General features: G+C 33.2%; 2 protein-coding genes across 5 annotated transcripts; one reads left to right on the top strand and one right to left on the bottom strand.

The window, feature by feature from the left end:
• The first annotated feature begins 5,976 nt into the window (after positions 1–5,976).
• Positions 5,977–15,345, top strand: LOC148930429 (uncharacterized). Of its 4 annotated transcripts, XR_016136391.1 has the most exons (12): positions 5,977–6,160; positions 9,440–9,771; positions 10,393–10,525; positions 10,612–10,827; positions 11,782–11,955; positions 12,028–12,156; positions 12,244–12,381; positions 12,490–12,588; positions 12,680–12,778; positions 13,441–13,772; positions 14,526–14,994; positions 15,086–15,345. XR_016136391.1 is itself a non-coding variant. In XM_089066975.1 (9 exons), exons 2-9 carry the CDS (start codon positions 9,668–9,670, stop codon positions 12,725–12,727), a joined length of 1,041 nt encoding a protein of 346 aa, XP_088923101.1. In that variant the 5' UTR covers positions 5,977–6,160; positions 9,440–9,667; the 3' UTR covers positions 12,728–13,898. The 4 variants fall into 4 exon arrangements, 3 of the variants coding, with proteins under 3 accessions (XP_088923101.1, XP_088923102.1, XP_088923100.1); XM_089066975.1 differs by lacking the exons at positions 14,526–14,994; positions 15,086–15,345 and having other exon boundaries at positions 12,680–13,898; XM_089066976.1 differs by lacking the exons at positions 5,977–6,160; positions 13,441–13,772; positions 14,526–14,994; positions 15,086–15,345 and adding an exon at positions 7,703–8,341 and having other exon boundaries at positions 12,680–12,915.
• A 1,731-nt stretch (positions 15,346–17,076) lies between these two features.
• Positions 17,077–17,499, bottom strand: LOC148930428 (egg cell-secreted protein 1.3-like). The gene has a single exon (XM_089066473.1). It carries the CDS (start codon positions 17,497–17,499, stop codon positions 17,077–17,079), a length of 423 nt encoding a protein of 140 aa, XP_088922599.1.
• Positions 17,500–20,862: the final 3,363 nt, after the last annotated feature.

Here is a 20,862-nt window from a genome sequence, read left to right as displayed (position 1 = left end):
GCCTAGTTCAGCTGGTGTGTGTATGTGCATGGGTGTGTTCTGATTGTGTGTGTGTGCAGGTGTTTGTGTCTGTGTGCGTGCAGGTGTGTATATGTGTGTGTCTGTGTGCGTGCAGGTGTGTGTGTGTGCGCGCATGCAGGTGTGTACATGTGTGTGTGTTATGTGCCAGTGTGTGCAGGTGTGTGCGTGTGCGCGCATGCAGGTGTGTACATGTGTGTGTGTTATGTGCCAGTGTGTGCAGGTGTGTGCGTGTGCGCGCATGCAGGTGTGTACATGTGTGTGTGTTATGTGCGTGCAGGTGTGTACATGTGCGCGCATGCAGGTGTGTGCGTGTGTGTGTTATGTGCCAGTGTGTGCAGGTGTATGTGTGTGTGTGTGTGTGTGTACAGGTGTATGTGTGTGTGTGTGCCAGTGTGTGTGTGTGTGTGCAGGTGTGTACATGTGTGTGTTATGTGCCGGTGTGCAGGTGTGTGTGTGTGTGTGCAGGTGTATGTGTGTGTGTGCAGGTGTGTGTGTGTGTGTGTGCAGGTGTGTACATGTGTGTGTTATGTGCCGGTGTGCAGGTGTGTGTATGTGTGTGTGTGTGTGTGCAGGTGTGTGTGTGCGCATGTGTGTACATGTGTGTGTTAAGTGCCCGTGTGTGCATGGTTTGTGTATGTGTCTTGAGGTATGCTTTCAGATTTCTTTGATTGATCGTATGCGTAGAAACTTATCGTGTTATTATCACTGATTCACTCACGATTTATATGTTTCTACTCTTAGAGGCAGAAAGGTCGTCAAACTAAGAAGCGTAGGCCAAGACGCAGATAAAGCCGAGGGGAGTTGGAACTTGAACATGAAAGGGGTTCGATGAGTTGTTGAGTTAAGGAACAATTCTCTTAATAAATTACTTGAAACTTTAGTTTGGATGATTTTTATGTGCATAAGAGCTTCTGATAAATTGATACTCATGTTTTAGCAAGCCTCTTTATATGTTTTGTCTTAGGGAGTGATCAATTGCTAAGTCACTCCTTAGTTGCTAACTATAACTAATTTAGAACCATTGAAATTAAAAGATCTAATGGTCTATAATTTGTCATGTGTAATTTCGTTTTTCATATTTTAATAATAAAAATATAAGATTAACTACCACATTTAGGGTTTTGAATCGTAATGTCAATATAGTGCATTAAAGATATTAACACAATGCATTAATATGTTAACGTAATTTAATATTGACACTGTATACATATTATGTTGACATATTATATATCTATGAGAAAAGATCTACTGCATAATGAATATGGGCGTTTGTGAGCGACTAAATCATACGTAAGCTACTTTCCTTAATTTTAGAATTTTACAAACAGAATATAATTCCCTTGCACCTATCTCCATGCTAGCACTCCTTGAGAGAGACGACACTTTGAAAATTATGAAGTAATAAAAACCTAGGAGAAAAAAGATACGATAACTAAAAAGAGAAAAAAGGAAAGCTATAAAAGAACATAAATAATATTGTTGACATGGAGATAGATGAAAGGGAATTATATTTTAGTAAATTTCTAAACGTAAGGAAAGTGGCCTACGTGTGATTTAGTCGTCCACAATCGCGTGATCAAATGAAAACTCTAAATATTGTACAAACTCAAAATTATGATCCGGACCATTGAAAAATGTGAACAGATCACAAAAAAACATCAACAGGAAAATGTCAACAGAATTTCAACGGTAGTCAATGATTAATGTGTGTTGATACTGTGGTGACATTAAAATCTTGAAATTTTACACTGTGTTGATATTGTATTGAAACTGTGTTCTGTGTTGAGGAGTTTTGAGTTTGTACAATATATAAGTTTGCTTTTTATCACTACCCATCGCCCATATTCATTATGCACCATATCTTTTCTCCATATTGATATAAGGTTGTTTGTCGAAAAATTGAAAATTTATAAAAAAAAAATTAGATTTTGAAACCGGAACATATGCATGAAAGATCTCGTTGGAATCCTTATAAAATTATCTTTAATTTGATATATGTTGTGTGAAAAAATAATTTGAATTAAGAAGGTTATAATTGATTAAAGTTTTGAGGTATTTTTTAAAAGTTAGTTATAACTAACTTTGACATTAATAACCATAATTGATATTTGTTGTACATTGTACTGATACTCGTTGTTGTATGATCTTGTGCCTTGATTTCATGATTCAATGTCTATCATTTAGGTGTAGTTAGCAATTTAGGGGTGAGTAAGTAATATAACACACCCCTTCTGTCTTAAGATGTTATATGTGCTTTCATTGGTGTGATTATATACTTTTATTAAAGATAATCTCATTTAAATATAATTCAATTTTACATCTAAATATTTTCTGTTAAAGTTAAAATTGAAGACTCAAATTCTAATTTTATATGAAAAAATTATTATTTTGTCATATTATTATCATCCCAAATTAAAAACTAAACATTTGATAAAGGATAAATGAGCTTGCATTCAAAATGTGCCAAGTCAAAAATTTATTAAAACTCATGCCGAGTCGAAGTGTCTCTTCGAATGGCGGATGGAGGGAGTAATACGTACATAGAAGAAGATATTTTTTCTGAATGTAACTATATAAAAAACTGATTTTTATCTATTTAGGTTTACAAAATTGTCTATATTTTAGTAAATAATTTTTCTTTTAGATATGAATATTAAAAAAAATGAGAATTTAGGACAAATAACATTCCTTTATAGGATAATAAACGGAGAAGAGATGTAGACATATCTGGTTTCCTTCCTTTGGATGGTCAATCATATGATGAAGTGATGAGTGACATACCATGTAGAGGAAAATAAATTGAGTAATATTACTCCTTCCGTCCCATTTAAGATGATACACTTTTCTTTTTAATTTGTCCCAATCAAAATTACACGCTTTTATTTTTGGTAATTTTCTCTCTCCAATTAATACACCAAACTACTTTTTTCTCTTTCCACTGAAATATTCAACTCTCTTTCTCTCTCCATTTAATACTTCCACACACTCTTTCTCTCTCCAATTAACCATATTAACCAACAACTCCTAAAATCTCATGCCGACTAAGAAATGCGTTATCTTTGCCGGGACGGAGGGAGTAGTACTTTGTTGTATAAAGTGGTGGTGCATTTCTTTTTAATAGATGCATCTCTTTTTAGCATTAGAAAGATAGTGTTTAGTGGGGGAGTGATTAATTGCTAACTTATCATTTAATTGCAACTACAACTAATTTAAGGACATAGGATTTTAGAAAACGTGTGGTCTACAATTTGCCATGTGTAATTTTTATTTTTATTAATAAAATAAAAAAAGATAATAAAAAAAACTCCAAATTAGGGTTTTGGATGAAAATATCAATATAGTGTTTCGAAAATATCAACACAATGCTTTGAGAATATCAACACAATGCTTTAAGAATGTTAACCCATTGCTTATATTGACATTCTACATGTATTATATTGACATATTTTATATAGTATGTAGACATTTCTGCTGTACGAAAAAATTAAAAAATTTCGAATTTTTTTTCAAATTTTGACGTCAGAACATATGCATGTAGGATATCGTTGGAATCCTTATGAAATTATCTTTAATTTGATATATGTTATATGAATTTAAAGTTTTGAGATTTCTTTTAAAAGTTAGTTATAACTAAACATGTAGTTAATTGACATTAATACCCCTATTGATATTTTTTGGAATTAATTCTATGATCTTATTGACGTTTCTCGTTGATTGTATTGACATTTAGGGATTGATGATCTAAGCCCTTAATTTGAATATATAATGACTATTATTTAATTTTAGTTAGCAATTAAGTTATGAGTTAGTAATATAACACTCCTCGTGTTTAGTGTGTACTAAGTGTAAATAATAAAGTCGAATGTAGGATAAAGTAATAAATTAATAGAAAATAAAATAAAATAGAATAAAACACATAATAAATAAAACTATAGTATTTGTTGTCTAATAGAAATAACTTTGTTACGATGAAAAATCCAAAAAATGAAATAGGCTGTATTCAAGCATAACATGAGAAGTACTTTATTATACTGATAGAAAATACTACTCCCTCCGTTCCGGTTAAGATGACACATTGCTTAGCCGGCACGAGATTTTAGGAGTTATTGGTTAAAGTGTTTAACTGGAGAGAGAAAATGTGGTTTAAGTATAAAGTAGAGAGATAAAGAAAGATAGATATTTTAATAGGAGTGAGAAAAAGTAGTCGAATGTATTAATTGGAGAGAAAAAGTTTTTAAAAAAGGAAATGTGTCATCTTAGTTGGGACAGACTAAAAAGGAAAACGTGTCATTTTAAGCGGGACGGAGGTAGTAATATAATATATTTAACTCAAACAAAATCATTGAATGGCGTAAAGAAAACAATATTGTGAAGTAATTTGGTAATTAGATTAGGACAAATTAGGCAGAATCACCTTAGAGAGAGAGAGAGAGGGAGAGGGACTGTAGAGAGAAGGTAGAGCATTTCATCTCTAATAGAGAGAGAGAAGTAAGAGAGAAGTAAAGAGACAGAATTAGAGAGGCAAGGGAGGCAGAGTAAGTGAGTAACCTAACTCATGAAACTAACACAACCCTCAATCAAACGGCTCATCTTCAGGATCCGCTTGGAGCCAGGTGGCGGCCATCGACGGAGTCAGGTAAGTGAATTAACTAACCGGGCCTAATTATACATTGGGCCATGATTTAATTCACAACGGACTTGAGTAGACTCGGCCCAAATCACAGATGCGGTCCAATAATTCAATGTTGTTCAACGATTATAAATTAAGTACGGTAGTTGTTTACTCATAATTTCATATGCTAGGTTGGAACCGTTGTTTTTCTAGTTAAAATGTTCGAATTTTGAAAAATTATGTTGTGTTTAAATCGAAATGAACTTCATTTTCACTCTTTTAACTGCTTGCCCTATTTAAAATAGGGGTAACTGCTTTTAAAGTCACCAATTTTTCATGAATTTCGGTTTTTCCAACGAACTTTAAAAAGTTCGTGTAATGTCACGAACTTTACTATCGGTTGTCATTTTCCCATGTCAGGTTTTCCGGTTTGATTCAAACAGTTTGTTTCCTATTAAGACAATGTCCAAATTCTTTTATCTTACTATCGTTATCTTTGTCTTTGAAATAGCTTCGCATGGGTACCCTGTACGCCTCAATCGGAACTCGGATGAAGAAGTTATGACCATTATGATAGTACAAGGTCGCACAAAGGTCGCAGCCTTCGTCAAATGGCCATAACTTCTTCATCTGAGTTCCGATTGAGGCGTACAAGGTACCCACGCGAAGCTATTTCAAAGACGAAGATAACGATGGTAAGATAAAAGAATTTGAATATTGTCTTAATAGGAAACGAACAGTTTGAATCAGACTGGAAAACTTAACATGAAAAAATGACAACCGACAATAAAGTTCGTGACATTAAACGAACTTTAAAAAGTTCGTGGGAAAAAACGAAATTCATGGAAAGTTTATGACTTTAAAAGCAGTTACCCCTTTAAAATATTGTACAAGTTTATGACTTTAAAAGCAGTTACCTCCTTAAAATATTGTACTTTCATTATATATTTGTCTCACATATGTTTCCATTTTAATGATTCTTTCTTATTTATAATTTTCAATTAAATTCTAAAAAAATAAAAGACACTTAAAATTTCAATAAAACAACAAAAGTTATAGTCATAGTTATATTAAATAAAAGATTAAAGAAATACATATAAAAAATAAAATAATTGCAAAAATAAGGAAATGCCATTTAGGAGTATTGAGAATGAAGTGAGATTGCAACAAGCTCTAATTGGGCAACACCTTAATTTATGTTTGAAATATAATATTACCACAATTATGTAATTTATGTTTACAAATTACAATAAAGAAACTGAATAAATATTTCGAATTTCATTTCAATAGCCTTTATTATGATGATCGATGCCCACATTTTTTTCATTTCATCAACTCCAGGCTCCAGCCCTCTTTTATCGCAGCTGCATTCATACTCTGAAAATTAATTTTTGGTATTCTGAGAAAATCATCATCGAGTACGAGAGATTAATTTTCGGTTTGTGTGAATAATGAATCATAACTCTGCAATTTGGGAGAAAATGAGAAATCGTTGCTTAAAGTCCTGTGTATTGACGCCTTCTCCAGGTATTGTTGCTTGTTTCCGAGAGCCAATTCGTTTTTCTAATTTGATGTTTACTTGTTGATCTAATTTGGGGATGATTTGATTACAATTATTTCGATGTAATGCTGACCTAGGTAAACTTGAGTAGTAACATATTTGCTGTAGAAGGTGATCTAGCTGGATCTGGAAAAGGTTGTTACAGGTAAATAGGAATCTATAATATTATCATAGGATCAAACATGAGAGAGATTTGGAGATTAGAGGGTGATCTAGCTGAATCATTCATCCATATAAGCTTTTGGTTTATGAATTTGATAAGCCAAATGCTCTGTTTGAGTGTCTCTATGGTTGGACTGGTGATGATCTGACTTCGTGGGTAGTCTGGCTAGGGTAATTATAAAAAATTTGCCATATAATTGAAATATAAGACTATGTAAGCAAGAAACTTACATACAGTGGCTAGGATAGCAATCTGTTTGGGTTTTGTTCTTGGATTTCCTTATATATTCAATGCTTTAGAGTACAGAGACAAAATTACCGAGCATTTTCCTTTCCAATGGTGGTAAGTCTAACATGTGGAGTATATTTGAGAATATCTTTGCAGTGGCATTGTCGCTTTATTATTCATGTTTGTGATACGTGGTTTTTCCTTGCCTTCAAGTAATATTGTTGAATTATCCAGTGTGCAATTTCCATATATATGCATCTTTTTTAAATCTAGAATCGGAATATGCTGAGTTGCTTCTAGATAATAATTCATTGTTGGTACTAAAAACTAAACTCCTCAAAGAAATGGTAAATGAATTTAAAACTATGAGCAGAAGCATCTATGATGGATTTCACTCTGTCTTAGATTTCAACTTGACTATGTTTTCATATAAAATGGAATGCCTCTCCTTGCATAGAATCTTCTGATGTGAGCTGTTTCATTTATGAATGTTTTTCCTACTTTGGAAAATCATGTTACGCAATCATCCAACTAAGTGGATCGGAATTCAGCATCACTAGGCAATCTTATGCATGTTATATGTATCGGACCTGACCAAGAGTTCTGAGTGGAAGTGGTGGATGTATTAGATTGCTGGACTATAGTTGAACCTGAGTCACCTGACAAAAAAATTCTGGTTGACCTATGGTGTAACAAAATGTAAGTGAAAATAGAGGCTTTTATTGGAATTATCATGATATTTATCTGGGTGGTTCTTTGCTGCTGTCCATGAAGTCTTAAAAATTCAAGTCAAAGTAAAGGATTGAGTCGATCCTTGAAGATATAAAGTAATCTGGTCTACATTTATTGATTAAAAAAATTTATCCATAGAGCTAATTATATTTCACTTAGTAACAATCTGTGCTCAGTAAAGGATCAGCTATTACATAACAAGCATGATGGTAGTCTTTAGAGGCGTGGTAAGTTCGGAAGAAAAACAATTTTGTTGATCTTGAAAGCAGATACAGTATGATGTGGGTAACAACAGTGGTGGAGAGGGGGGGGGGGGGGTGAGAGTACCATCAAGATTTACTAAAACAGCTATGACCATATCCATTTGTAATTTTGTACAATTAAGACCACAGTCTTAGGTGAAAATTTGTAAAACTTGTGTTAATATGGTGTCAATTGTACAATTAAGGCCACAATCTTAGGTGAAAAATTGTAAAACTTGTGTTAATATGGTGTCAATTGTACAATTAAGGCCACAATCTTCAGTGACAATCGTATGTGTTAGTGTCAATTGTACAATTAAGGACACAAGTCTTTGGTGATAATCGTATGTGTTACTCGTGAAATCATTTAAGAGACACTTAGGATTATATTAATATAGTGTCAAAACATCTCCTTGCATTTATTACTTCTTGCCATTGTTTTCTCTTTCTTCACGATTTTACTTACTGGTCTCCAAGAAACTCCAAAATATTAATCAGCAGAAAAAGTTACTCGTAACGCCAGTTTACTTTATGGAAAGGAATCTGAATTTTCATTCTAAATAACTCCGCCGCAGAACATATAGATACAGAATTCATTTTAAAGTCTATACACTCAGAGTCTCTCTCTCAGGGTAAGTATCCATTCCCTCCCTCCATCTCACTTAAGGGTAGTTATAGGAAAAATGAATAGAGATCAAATCTTCCAAAATCTATTTGGCTATCTATCCGAGGAGGAGTCTGCATCAAGCCATGAAATGAACCACCAGCCTGAATTTAACTCTGTAAGATTTGTTCGTCTTATTTTCCCTTTTAGCTAATAACATGTTTTTAATGAGTCTGTACGGCCCAATTCAGAAGATCTAACGAAATTTTTTCGATTGGAATGCATTTATTTAGTTTTTGATTTTCAGATCGAGACTCGTCAAAATGGCAACAAAAAAGTTAAGAATTTTTGGGGGGATAAATTTACATGTGTTTATATTAACACATGCATAAAAAATTCTGAATGTACAATTATAGAGATTATGTGACTAAACCTTTTATTTATATCATTCATATATGTTCTAGACAGCTTTTTGGCTGCAATCCAACATCAGGAAGGTGATTGGCATGCAGGCCCAACTTAAATGTAACGATGGCTTCCTTATGGTCTACCATTCTTGCCAATATTGTTTTGCTCTGGGTTGTAATCTCTAATGTTTTTGTGCATTTGGAATTAAAAAATATCTTAAAATTGAATGTCCTATGTTTGAACACATATTCATTTCTTTGTGTATGCGTAGATGGTGACTGTCATCCACAGATAGTTTTTCCTTTTTGGATTGAGATTGAAATAGGAACCTAGGGTTTAGTTATTTTCCTTATGCTATTTTAATTTAAATATTTTGGAGAATGGTTCTCTGGTTTTATGAGTAGCACTTGAATGAAAATTCAGTGGCCTCAGGCCCTCAATGAAACGTGTTGAATACTTTTATTTCTAAAATTACTCTTTGAGTTCTTTCTTCATCAAGGTCCAACTCTTGCATGATCTGGTCAGTTGAGAAACGTCACAGATAATGCATATGGTATTCATATTTTATGGGAAGAGTACATGCGATGAAGGGAATGAGCCATAACTATTTTATGCTTAATGCTTCTTGGTTGTTGGAAGATTGATTGACAGCAGAACAAACTACGGAAGCAAATGAAGTATAGATGATTCTCCTGGTTTTTCATATGTTTGTTGCTTCTAGACCTTGTTAAATTTTCAAATACTTTTTCAAACAAATTATCATCATGTTGTGCTTTATTTACCTTTCCTTATTGTCCTTTTTCTCCTGCAATAGTTTTATAGTTTCTCCTTCATTTATTTGATTTATGTGTTTGACATTTCACATCAGGATGAAAGGGACGGAGGAACTGAACATGCTAATGATGCCATATCCAGTCAACTGGTTGAAATTGATGGTGGTCTTCAGTTAAATGAGGATGCCATATGCTCAAGGTCTAGCGATGGAGGGTTTGAGCAGCATACGCAAACAACACCCGAAAAAGGGATCAAAATTGGAAGTGGTGCAGAGTTACCTCATGAGGGCGGAAGCACATGTAACTGTGATGAAGGAGGGCCTATGTCTGATAATAAAAGCACATTCAGACATAGGGTCAAAACTGAAGGTGGAGCTGAGTTTAATGACGAGGCTGGAGGGATCGATAAAGAGACTAGTAGCTCAATGTCTTTTGCTCAAACCCTCCACTTTTGAATAGTTTTTCTTTCTTGTGACTGTCTCTATTATTTGGTGTGCATTAGTTAGTTTGAACTTGAATATATAGATATTCGATTAATTATCCCATGAAGTATTTTGTATGCTCCCAGTTTCCTTGAATATCAGTTTGTTTCTGATGCTTATGAATTTTGGCAAAGATCCTGCTAATGTTATTGTTTTTTACCTACAATTGGTCAGTGTAGTTATCAATCCCTTGATTAGTATATCTAGGAAAGTAAACACCCATTAATTCTTGGCTGGATATATGGTAAGCCTAGTTCAGCTGGCTAGCCCGCCTAAGACATGATGACTCTCAATTAGTTTGTCATAGTTCTGAACCCAAGTTGTCCAAATTAGTTGAGTTGTGCTTTACAGATTGAAGTATTTGTTTGATAGGTATTCTGAGACCCTTTCTGAGAGCACTTATGCCTTCTATTTGAGTTGTTGATGTATCACCGACTTGATAATTTTACAGGGCTGTAGATTGCAATTTATCATTGTAATATTTCTCTTATTCATATTTTAGTGTTTTTCTTTTGCATTTTTTTTGCTTATCCATTTAGCTCTGACAATTTATGTTATGACGTTAGGTTATTAAAGACTGAGAATGGAATGGATCGAGCTCGAATTGCAGATGTAATGCGTGCTCTTTTTGGGGATTCAGATGAGGAACCAGGACAATATGAAGCTGAGTTTGGCACTGATCAAGGGAAAAACAATTCTGTGAGAACTGAGACACTATAATGATTATTTAGTTTTCTGGTTGTTGGCCACCAAAAGTACTTATAATGTTTCTTGTGCCAACATAGATATCTCCTGAACACAAATTAATAAGTTATGAGGGAGATCTGGAGTCTGAAGGTACTGTATCAAGTGAACATACACAATTTGGACCCGAAGAAGAAGAAGAAAAGGCCGAGGATAAACTAGAGGGGGAGTCAAAGGATAAACCAGAGGAGCAGTCAATCGGTAGGTTGCTGGTGGTGGAGTTTCCAAACCGCACTCCACTTGCTCACCCATCTCAGGTTACCTCCCTTGTTGCTTTTGCCAGACCATATGCATTTTTTAATATTTTAGCTGTTGATACATATATGAGTCTTTATCCAATTATTAGCAGGTTGTGACAAATAAATAGAAGGTTTTGGTCACACTTAAGAAATTAGCATTTTTGAGCCTCATTTGTTGATGAAAACAAAAATGAAATATATCTTTACAATGTGACAATTGATTGATGTCTTGTTGCATTTTAGTGTAAGTAAATATTATTACTTGCAAAGTCATTTTATATGCTTGTTATCAAATTTTAGTAGTTTCCTTGATTTATAAAGCTGGTTATTTAGAGTAAGTAAATAATGCTTGTGATTGGTGTCCTGAATACAATCTTCCGGAGCTGAATTGAGATGCATTCTGATGTTGCCTTTCATGATTTTTTCTGTGGACTACTTTATTGCCTACTCATTATTTTCTTATTTTGTTGAGACCTGTTTGTTTGTTATCCTGCTTCTGTTTTTTAGAATTCTTCAAAATGTACTCAGATGCTTGATTCAGATTAGTTTCTTATATTGGTTTCAAGTGGTTTTATGTGTGTATGTATGCAGGTGTGTGTATGTTTTGTGTGTGTGTGTGTGTGCCAGTGTGTGCAGATGTGTGTACATGTGTGTGTTATGTGCCAGTGTGTGCAGATGTGTACATGTGTCTGTGTGTGCAAATGTGTGTATATGTGTATGTGTGTGCAAATGTGTGTGTATGTGTATGTCTGTGCAAGTGTGTATGTGTGCGTGTGTATGTTGTGGATTTGTTGGAAGAGTGTGGCTTAATGCTGGGCATGACTTCTTCATAGTCTTATTCACAATCGTTTATATTGGTTTCTCTTTGTTAGTTTTCCTTCTACTCTATCATGTATACTTTATGCATGTGGATTACCTTGTATCTGCATATATATAACATAAAACTATGTCCACCCCACTTCATTTTCGCAGATGGCAACAACTGAACTCTCAAACATAATAGCGTTTGATAGTAAGCCATTTGACCCAACAACATACTCGGGGGAAGATATTTATATAACATACTCTTCCGGATCTGAAAGGGTTATCCCATCAACCAATATCGTTCACTGGAGAAATGTTGTAAACTCTGATGGAACAATCTCTGTAAGTGTGATTCTGTCCTTCAACTTGGCCAATAAATCATATTTTCTCGAATCTGAACCTAATCTCATGCAGCTTGAAAGCAATTCACGCATTGTGAATTGGTCGGATGGGAGCTTCCAGCTGTTAATTGGGAAAAAAGCATTTGACGTCACAGAGGAAGTCGCAAACAAGATCCTATCACATTCTTTCTTCTGGCATAAGGTGTCCATTTATAACCCACACACGTTTACCATAATAATTGTTCTCGGGGCTCAATCCCTGTCCTTATTAATTTGGGTAACTATACAGGGCATCTACCGGTCTCTGGTGAGCATCTCTAAATCGGAAAAGATTGCTTCATCTTCCGTGGTTTCTGATCCCGATAGTTCGGCTGTTCATGGTGATCGGGAGACCACACCTATGCCTGAAACAGAGCAATTTCAGCAGGTAGATTGCTTATACGAATCCCACATTTTTACGACGTTGTTAAATCAATTTTACAAAATCCACTAGGATGATCTAATTGCAACTGAAAACAATCTCTCACTTAACCAGAAGAGTAATGACAAGGAAATGACATCCAATCACAACAACCCTGAGGAGGTATCTGATGAGCACATGTGGCCCAGCGAAGCAGAAGACGTAAATCTTGAGGTATGCTTTCAGATTTCTTTGATTGATCGTATGTATGCGTAGAAACTTATCGTGTTATTATCACTCACGATTTATATGTTTCTACTCTCAGAGGCAGAAAGATCGTCAAACTAAGAAGCGTAGGCCAAGATGCGGATAAAGCTGAGGGGAGTTGGAAGTTGAACATGAAAGGGGTTTGATGAGTTGCTGAGTTAAGGAACAATTCTCTTAATAAATTACTTGAAACTTTTGTTTGGATGATTTTTCTGTTGCATAAGAGCTTCTGATAAATTGATGACTCATGTTTTAGCAAACCTATTTATATAGTATTTCTGTCTTAAGATGTTATATATGCTTTCATTGGCGTGATTATATATCTTTATCAAAGATAATCCTTTAGTCTCATTATCGTTCGTTGCAATGATTTTATGCATTCAATGCAATGTTTTTAGGGTCCATCGATACACAATAAAAATGTTAATGGTAATTGATATGAAGTGTGTGCGTGCGCGTGCGCGTGCGCATTTTGTGTGTAGTGAATGTGTGTGCAATGTGTAGAAGTGCCTAATTTTATAAATATTTGAGAATTCGAATCATTTACTTTTAATATAGAATTCAATTTATGGAATTTGGAGATATAAGTAATATTTTCTTATATATCGCCTACTCATTATATTCTTATTTTGTTGAGAGCTGTTTGTTATCCTGCTTCTGTTTTTTTAGAATTCTTCAAAATGTACTCAGATGCTTGATTCAGATTAGTTTCTTATATTATTTTCAAGTGGTTTTGGATGTAGATTATTTGCCTTATTTAATTCCTCTTGATGTTCACACTTCTTCCACTTAATTTATGTGTTCGACATTTCACTTCAGGATGAAAGGGACGGAGGAACTGAACATGCTAATGATGCCATATCCAGTCAACTGGTTGAAATTGATGGTGGTCTTCAGTTAACTGAGGGTGCCATATGCTCAAGGTCTAGCGATGGAGGGTTTGAGCACCATACGCAAACAACACCCGAAGAAGGGATCAAAACTGGAAGTGGTGCAGAGTTACATCATGAGGGCGGAAGCACATGTAACTGTGATGAAGGAAGGCCTATGTCTGATAATAAAAGCACATTCAGACATAGGGTCAAAACTGAAGGTGGAGCTGAGTTTAATGACGAGGCTGGAGGGATCGATAAAGAGACTAGTAGTTCAATGTATTTTGCTCAAACCCTCCACTTTTGAATAGTTTGTCTTTCTTGTGACTGTTTCTATTATTTGGTGTGCATGAGTTAGTTTGAACTTGAATATATAGATATTCGATTAATTATCTTTTAGTACCATGAAGTATTTTGTATGCTCCCAGTTTCCTTGAATTTCAGTTTGTTTCTGATGCTTATGAATTTTGGTGAAGATCCTGCTAATATTATTGTTTTTTACCTACAATTGGCCAGTGTAGCTATCAATCCCTAGATTAGTATATCTAGGAAAGTAAACACCCATTAATTCTTGGCTCGATATATTGTAAGCCTAGTTCAGCTGGTGCTTGTATGTGCAGGTGTGTAAATGTGTGTGTTGTGTGCCAGTGTGTGCAAGTGTGTGTACGTGTCTGTGTGTGCAAATGTGTGTATGTGTGTGTGCAGGTGTGTGTATGTGTATGTCCGTGCAAGTGTGTGTATGTGTATGTGTATGTCCGTGCAGGTGTGTGTGTGTGTATGTGTATGTGTGTGCAAGTGTGTGTATGTGTGTATGTGTATGTCTGTGCAAGCGTGTGTATGTTGTGGATTTATTGGAAAAGTGTGGATTAATGCTGGGCAGGACTTCTTCATAGTCTTATTCACAATCGTTCATATTGGTTTCTCTATGTTAGTATTCCTTCTACTCTATCATGTATACTTCATGCATGTGGATTATCTTTTATCTGCATATATACAACATGAAACTATGACCACTCCACTTCATATTCGCAGATGGCAACAACTGAACTCTCGAACATAATAGCATTTGATAGTAAACCATTTGACCCAACAACATACTCGGGTGAAGATATTTATATAACAGACGCTTCCGGATCTGAAAGGGCTATCCTTATTATTTTGGGTCAACTGTACAGGGCATCTACCGGTCTCTGGTGAGCTTATCTGAATCGGAAAAGGTTGCTTCATCTTCCGTAGTTTCTGATCCCGATAGTTCGACTGTTCATGGTGATCGGGAGACCACAACTATGCCTGAAACAGAGCAATTTCAGCAGGTAGATTGCTTATACGAATCCCACATTTTTACGAGATTGTTGAATCAATTATACAAAATCAGACAATCTCTCACTTAACCAGAAGAGTAATGACAATTGACAAGGAAATGACATCCAATCACAACCACCCTGTGGAGGTATCTGATGAGCACATGTGGCCCAGCGAAGCAGAAGACGTAAATCTTGAGGTATGCTTTCAGATTTCTTTGATTGATCGTATGTATGCGTAGAGACTTATCGTGTTATCATCACTCACGATTTATATGTTTCTACTCTCAGAGGCAGAAAGATCGTCAAACTAAGAAGCGTAGGCCAAGACGCGGATAGAGCTGAGGGGAGTTGGAACTTGAACATGAAAGGGGTTTGATGAGCTGTTAAGGAACAATTCTCTGAATAAATTACTTGAAACTTTAGTTTGGATGATTTTTATGTTGCATAAGAGCTTCTGATAAATTGATACTCATGTTTTATAGCAAGCCTATTTATATATTTCTGTCTTAAGATGTTATATATGCTTTCGTTGGCATGATTATATACTTTTATCAAAGATAATCCTTTAGTCTCATAATCGTTGCAATGATTTTATGCATTCAATGCAATGTTTTTAGGGTCTGTTCGATACACAGTGAAAATGTTATAGTAATTGATACGAAGTGTGTGTGTGTGCGCGCGCATTTTGTGTAGTGTTTGTGTGTGCAATACGTGGAGGTGTCCAATTTTATAACAATTTGAAAATTCTAATTATATACTTTTAATATAGATTTCAAATTATGGAACTAGGAGATATAAAAATTGTAATTCAATTTTAAATCTAAATATTTTATGTTAAATTTAAAATTGAAGACTCAAATTCTAATTTTAGAGGAAACAATTATTATTTTTTCATATTATTATGATCCCAAATTAAAAAAATAGACATGTGATAAATGATAAATGAGCTTGAATTCAAAATGTGTCATGTAAAATATTTATTAAAACTCATGCCGGGTCAAAGTATGTCTTTAAATGATGGATGGAGGGAGTAATACGTATTTAGAAGAAGATATTTTTTTAATATAAAAATATAACAAAACTGATCTTTATTTATTTAGGTTTACAAAATTATCGATATTTTAATAATTTTAATATAAAAAAATTAGAAATTATGACAAATGACATTCCTTTATACGATATAAATAGATGAGAGATGGAGACATATCGCATGGCCAATCATACACTGATGATAGAGGAAAATAAATTGAGTACTTTATTGAATAAAGTGGTGGTGCATTTCTTTTTAATAGATTCGTCACTTAGGTGTTTATATTATTGTACTAAGTGTAAATAATAAAGTCTGTAGAATAAAGTAATAAACTAAAATAAATAAAATAAAATAAAATACATAATAAATAAATAATAATGTACTAAAGTATTTGTTGTCAAAGTAGAAATGAACATTCCAAAAATGAAATACTCTATTGAAGAAACTATACATATAGAAAATATTAATATAATATTTATAACTCAAATAGTCCTACAAAATTTCAGCTTAATCCTTTTTAAGAGTATATTTAAAGTTTTTTTTTTTTTTTTTTTTTATCTGGACATGCATTATTCAATAGACTAAACACCAGCTCCACATTTTGGATAATCTGCACAAATGTAGTAATAAAAATTAGGCTTCCTGAAAGGAAAAATTGTGTTATGCTTTCTTAAATTAAAATATTCGATTTTGGTTTATGTTTCCTTTACGTAAAGTCGTAGTCGACTGAGAGCGATCCATCTTACTATATATTTGTCTTTGACTTAGAAAATATATTTGGTCATTCAATTATCTCAATTTGCTTGTTTGTTTTAATGGATACTAATTTAAAGGCCTTGTCACGATAGATTTGAACCCGATCACTACCACCAATTTGCTGCTCTTAAACGTTTAACTTTGGTCTCGTAATTAAATCCATAAATTTTGATTAGCTAGAGTCGCTCATTCAAAGTTCAAGCTGATAAAAAATAAAATCATGGCATGGTGTAAGAAAAACAATATTGTTAAGTAAGTTGACAAATTGAGGTTTGATTACTATTTAAAACTTTGCAATCTACAAATAAAATTAATCATTTGTAAACACGGATTAAGTAATTATTGATTATAATTTAATTGAATTAAAGAATAATTATGAGCAATTAAGATTGCAGTTTTGAACGTGTGAGTTGAATTATGAGAGCGTTAAAATGAGCGATGCAACGTTTTATTAACACTTTATTAATGTGACATAGATGATAAAGATTACAATTCAATGTTGCAAGCGCGGGAAACTATAGCATTGTTGGACGGTGGATGCACGCGGAGGAGGAGCCGCACCACCGCCACCATTGGTGGCAGCGTCGCAGTAGCCGCGGAGAACGTCTCCTTCTTGAGTAGTGATGCCGAGTGTTCCGAGCATGGAGGGCCAGCACTGATGCTCGATCACTCTTATAGCGTTACAACAGTTGGCTCCAAGCGCGGTCTCGCCATTGAGGAAGAACGTGACCACTTCTCCCGTACAAGAGTGAAGCTCGGATAGCGCTTCCCAGCACGTGCTAGGCCCCTCCCCTTCCGCCACTCTCAGCCGCACTGCTAGGCTCGAACCCCACTTCACTTTTCTCGCGGAGATTGCGAGGGGTGATGCTATTATAGCGGCAAGGAGAATTGCAATGAGCTTCGCTATGAAAGCCATTGCGTTTTTCTTTTTAATTCAATAGCAAAATGAGATATCTTTTCGTAAATGAAGGGAGTACTTATTGTTGGATGAGTGGAAAGATTTATTTATATAGTGTTGTAAAAATTATGATCAGTGTAGAGGAAAGGGCTCCAATTTAATTCAGTAGCTTTATGTGACTAATCAAATCCAATTTTATAGTTTTCTACATGTGTATAGATAGATTATTCTTTGCAATTTTTTATTATATAATATAATTAATCTTGACGATAGTAAGCAACTAATAAAGCAAGTCATCCTAGAATGAGACTCCTCAGATCTACCAATAAATGGATATTCTCATTCTATAACAGTTGATATAAATGACCCTCTTTATTCTTGCATCGGTGCTACTCGAGATTAGGTAAATATCAATTTTACTTTTTAGCTATACTTGAGATTAGGTAAATATCTTTGTCATTTTCTAACATTGGTTGAAGGAATAAATAAAAGGCTTAAGGGCGACGGCTAAATTGAAAAAAAATTCACAAACAGTAATTAAATTCTAATAGATTCAACAATTTTGAAAAGGGAAAAGCTATACAACCACATTATGTACAACCATAAATTGGTTATATAGACAAAAAAAACCGGTTAATTTTTGTTATCCGGTCATTAAGAACTAAATTTACTTTCATATCCTTTAAATAAAATTGCCGCCTTTTTATTTTACTTCCAAATAAGTGGCGCCCCTTGTTTTTTGTTTTTCCCTCTCTCCCATTTATTTTTCCTTGATTCACGGTAAACAAAATAATTGCAACTTCCATATTTATTTCCTATATATTAGGATTCAGTTTATAAAAAATATAACATATAAATATTTGAAAGGAGTTTGACCGGCTTTTTTTTCTCAACTGATTTTATCAATTTCTTTTGTCAAAATATTGAAGTTCATAATAAAGTGGAGTGTTCACATGATATTCATATTATCAATTCTGATTTCATTTCATTTTAGTTTAGCTTTTCATTTCTAGTTTTTAGTTTTTTTATGTTACAAGCAAAAAAATTTATGTTCATCCATTAATTCAATGATTTTCCTTATTCCTTATATCAATACAATTTGTTGTTATTCATTGTTTACATGTTCAATAAATAGTGAATATACAACTAATCAAAGTTTTTAAAAATAATTTCAAAAGAAATTTGTAGATATTTTTTCTGTTTTTGGCTTTCAATTTATTGGCTTCTAAGTTGTTTGTCAAAATACATAAACGTAATTTGATCAACATTTAATTCGAGTCTGTAAAAATGCAAAATTAAAATAAAAACAAATATTCTAAATCTTATGTTTTATTCATATTATACGAATTTATTTTGAATTTTTATATGTTTGGGATCTAATATAAAAAAAAAATAGATTGATTATTTAGATAATTATAGATTGGTCAAATAGATATTTTAATTTACTTGACATCTAATACAAAAAATTAAATAGATCCAGTAGTGAACTATTCTCATCAAACTATTGTGTTTGTACAAGAAATCTTATAATATTAGTATTTGATTATAGTATAATTTTTTGTTGTGCTTAAGATCTAATGTTTCAAAGTGATTAAGATCAATTAGTGAATTATTCTCGTCTAAGTATTTGGTTTTTGAGAGAAATACTAATGACATTAGTCTTGGTTAAAATATAGAGTTGCAAAATAGATAGAACTATTACTGATTTGATTAAATAATTTTTTAATATGCTTGAGATGTAATATTGCATAAGTCAATTAGTGGTTTATAGTTTATTATCAACTACCTTGACTTATTAAGAAATCCTAACGATAATATATTATTATTTGATTAAATAATTTTTTACACTTGCTTGAGTTCTAATATCACAAAAAATAAATAGATCAAATCGAGAATTATTCTCATCAAACTATTTTTTCTGTAAAAGAAATTTTATGACATTAGAGCACTCCCAATGCTCTCCATAAAAACTCCTTTATTTCTCCCTAACTCCTGCCACATCAGCGCCACATCAGCACCAAAATTTATCCCTAGTTTTTAGCCAACTTTTAGCTAACTGCTCCAATGGTTTCTTCCTTATTTCTCCCTAACTCAACATTTCATTTTTACATCATTACTAATTTAATTGTTTTATTTTTTTATATAATAAAGCTAGCTAATTTATAAGACAAGACAAATAATAGTAATAAAGTTCGTTGAATTAAACACGAGTAAAAAATTACAACGACGAAAATTAAAAAAAAATAGGGGGGAAATTATTTTAAATTAATTATTAAATTTTAAATTTATAGGGGGGGAAATTAAAAAAAAAAAAAAAAAACTATTTTTATCGCCGGATTATCGCCCACAGTGGTCGGCGATAATCCGGCGAATTTTCGGGATTCGGCGTTAATTCGGTAGAATTAACGCCGGATTATCGCCGATTCCTCCCCATTGCCGGCGAATTTTCGGCGATAATTGGCGATAAAACGCCGGATTTAACGCCGAGTGCATTGGGAGTGCTCTGTGTTTGATTAAATAATTTTTTAACGTGGTTGACACTTGAGATCTAATGTTGCAAAGTGAGTAGATCAATTAATGAAATATTATAATCCAACTATTTGGTTTGTAAGAGAAATATTTTGACATTAGTCTTGATTGAGATATACTGTTGCCAAATAGATAGATGTATTACTGATTTGATTAAATAACATTTTAGTGCTTCAAATATAATATTGCATAACTCAATTAGTGATTTATTCTCATCCAACCTTTTGACTCGTTAGAGAAATCCTAATGACATTATTATTTAATTAAATAATATTTTAATTTACTTTAGCTCTAAAATCACAAAAAATAAATAGATCAAATGGTCGAATTATTCTCATCGTACTATTTTGTCTATTAAAGATATCCTATGACATTAGTATTTGATCATAGGAGTATAATTTGTTAACATGATTGAGACTTGAGATCTAATGTTGCAAACTAGTGAATTATTGTAATCCATCTATTTAATTTGTAAGAGAAATACTATGGTATATATTAGCCTTGATTGGGATTTGATATAGCAAATTAGATAGATCAATAAGCGATTTAATTAAATAACATTTTAATGTACTTGAGATTAAAATATTGCCTAATTCAACTAATAAATACAAATAACGAATATCAGTAAGAATTACTACTAACTTATATTGTCACTTTGATTTAACGGTAAACAATAGTACTATTTAACATAGAAATTTAAGAGAATAAGTTAAATTTGCATTGTACAATCACATAACATTTTAATGAGTATGTTATAGTGATAGAATGTGCAAATTGTCACGATTTAGGTTTCAAAAATATAAAATATTAACGCAGTAACATGAATATGAATACTCTATTTATTTTATTATT

This window comes from Salvia hispanica, chromosome 3, assembly GCF_029641045.1.
Source record: "Salvia hispanica isolate PSC_SH4W2 chromosome 3, Shi_PSC_v1, whole genome shotgun sequence".
NCBI classification, from domain to species: Eukaryota; Viridiplantae; Streptophyta; class Magnoliopsida; order Lamiales; family Lamiaceae; genus Salvia; species Salvia hispanica.
The sequence above is the reverse complement of the archived record's forward strand: the minus strand, read 5'-3'. Positions and strand labels throughout refer to the sequence as shown.

Bases quoted from the DNA above. Each gene is read 5' to 3' on its own strand.
- LOC148930428 (XM_089066473.1), bottom strand. From the start codon at position 17,499: ATGGCTTTCATAGCGAAGCTCATTGCAATTCTCCTTGCCGCTATAATA.
- LOC148930429 (XM_089066976.1), top strand. From the start codon at position 8,243: ATGAATAGAGATCAAATCTTCCAAAATCTATTTGGCTATCTATCCGAG. The intron at 12,157-12,243 runs GTGTCCATTTAT...GTAACTATACAG, and splicing joins ATTCTTTCTTCTGGCATAAG to GGCATCTACCGGTCTCTGGT. The intron at 12,382-12,489 runs GTAGATTGCTTA...TCACTTAACCAG, and splicing joins AAACAGAGCAATTTCAGCAG to AAGAGTAATGACAAGGAAAT.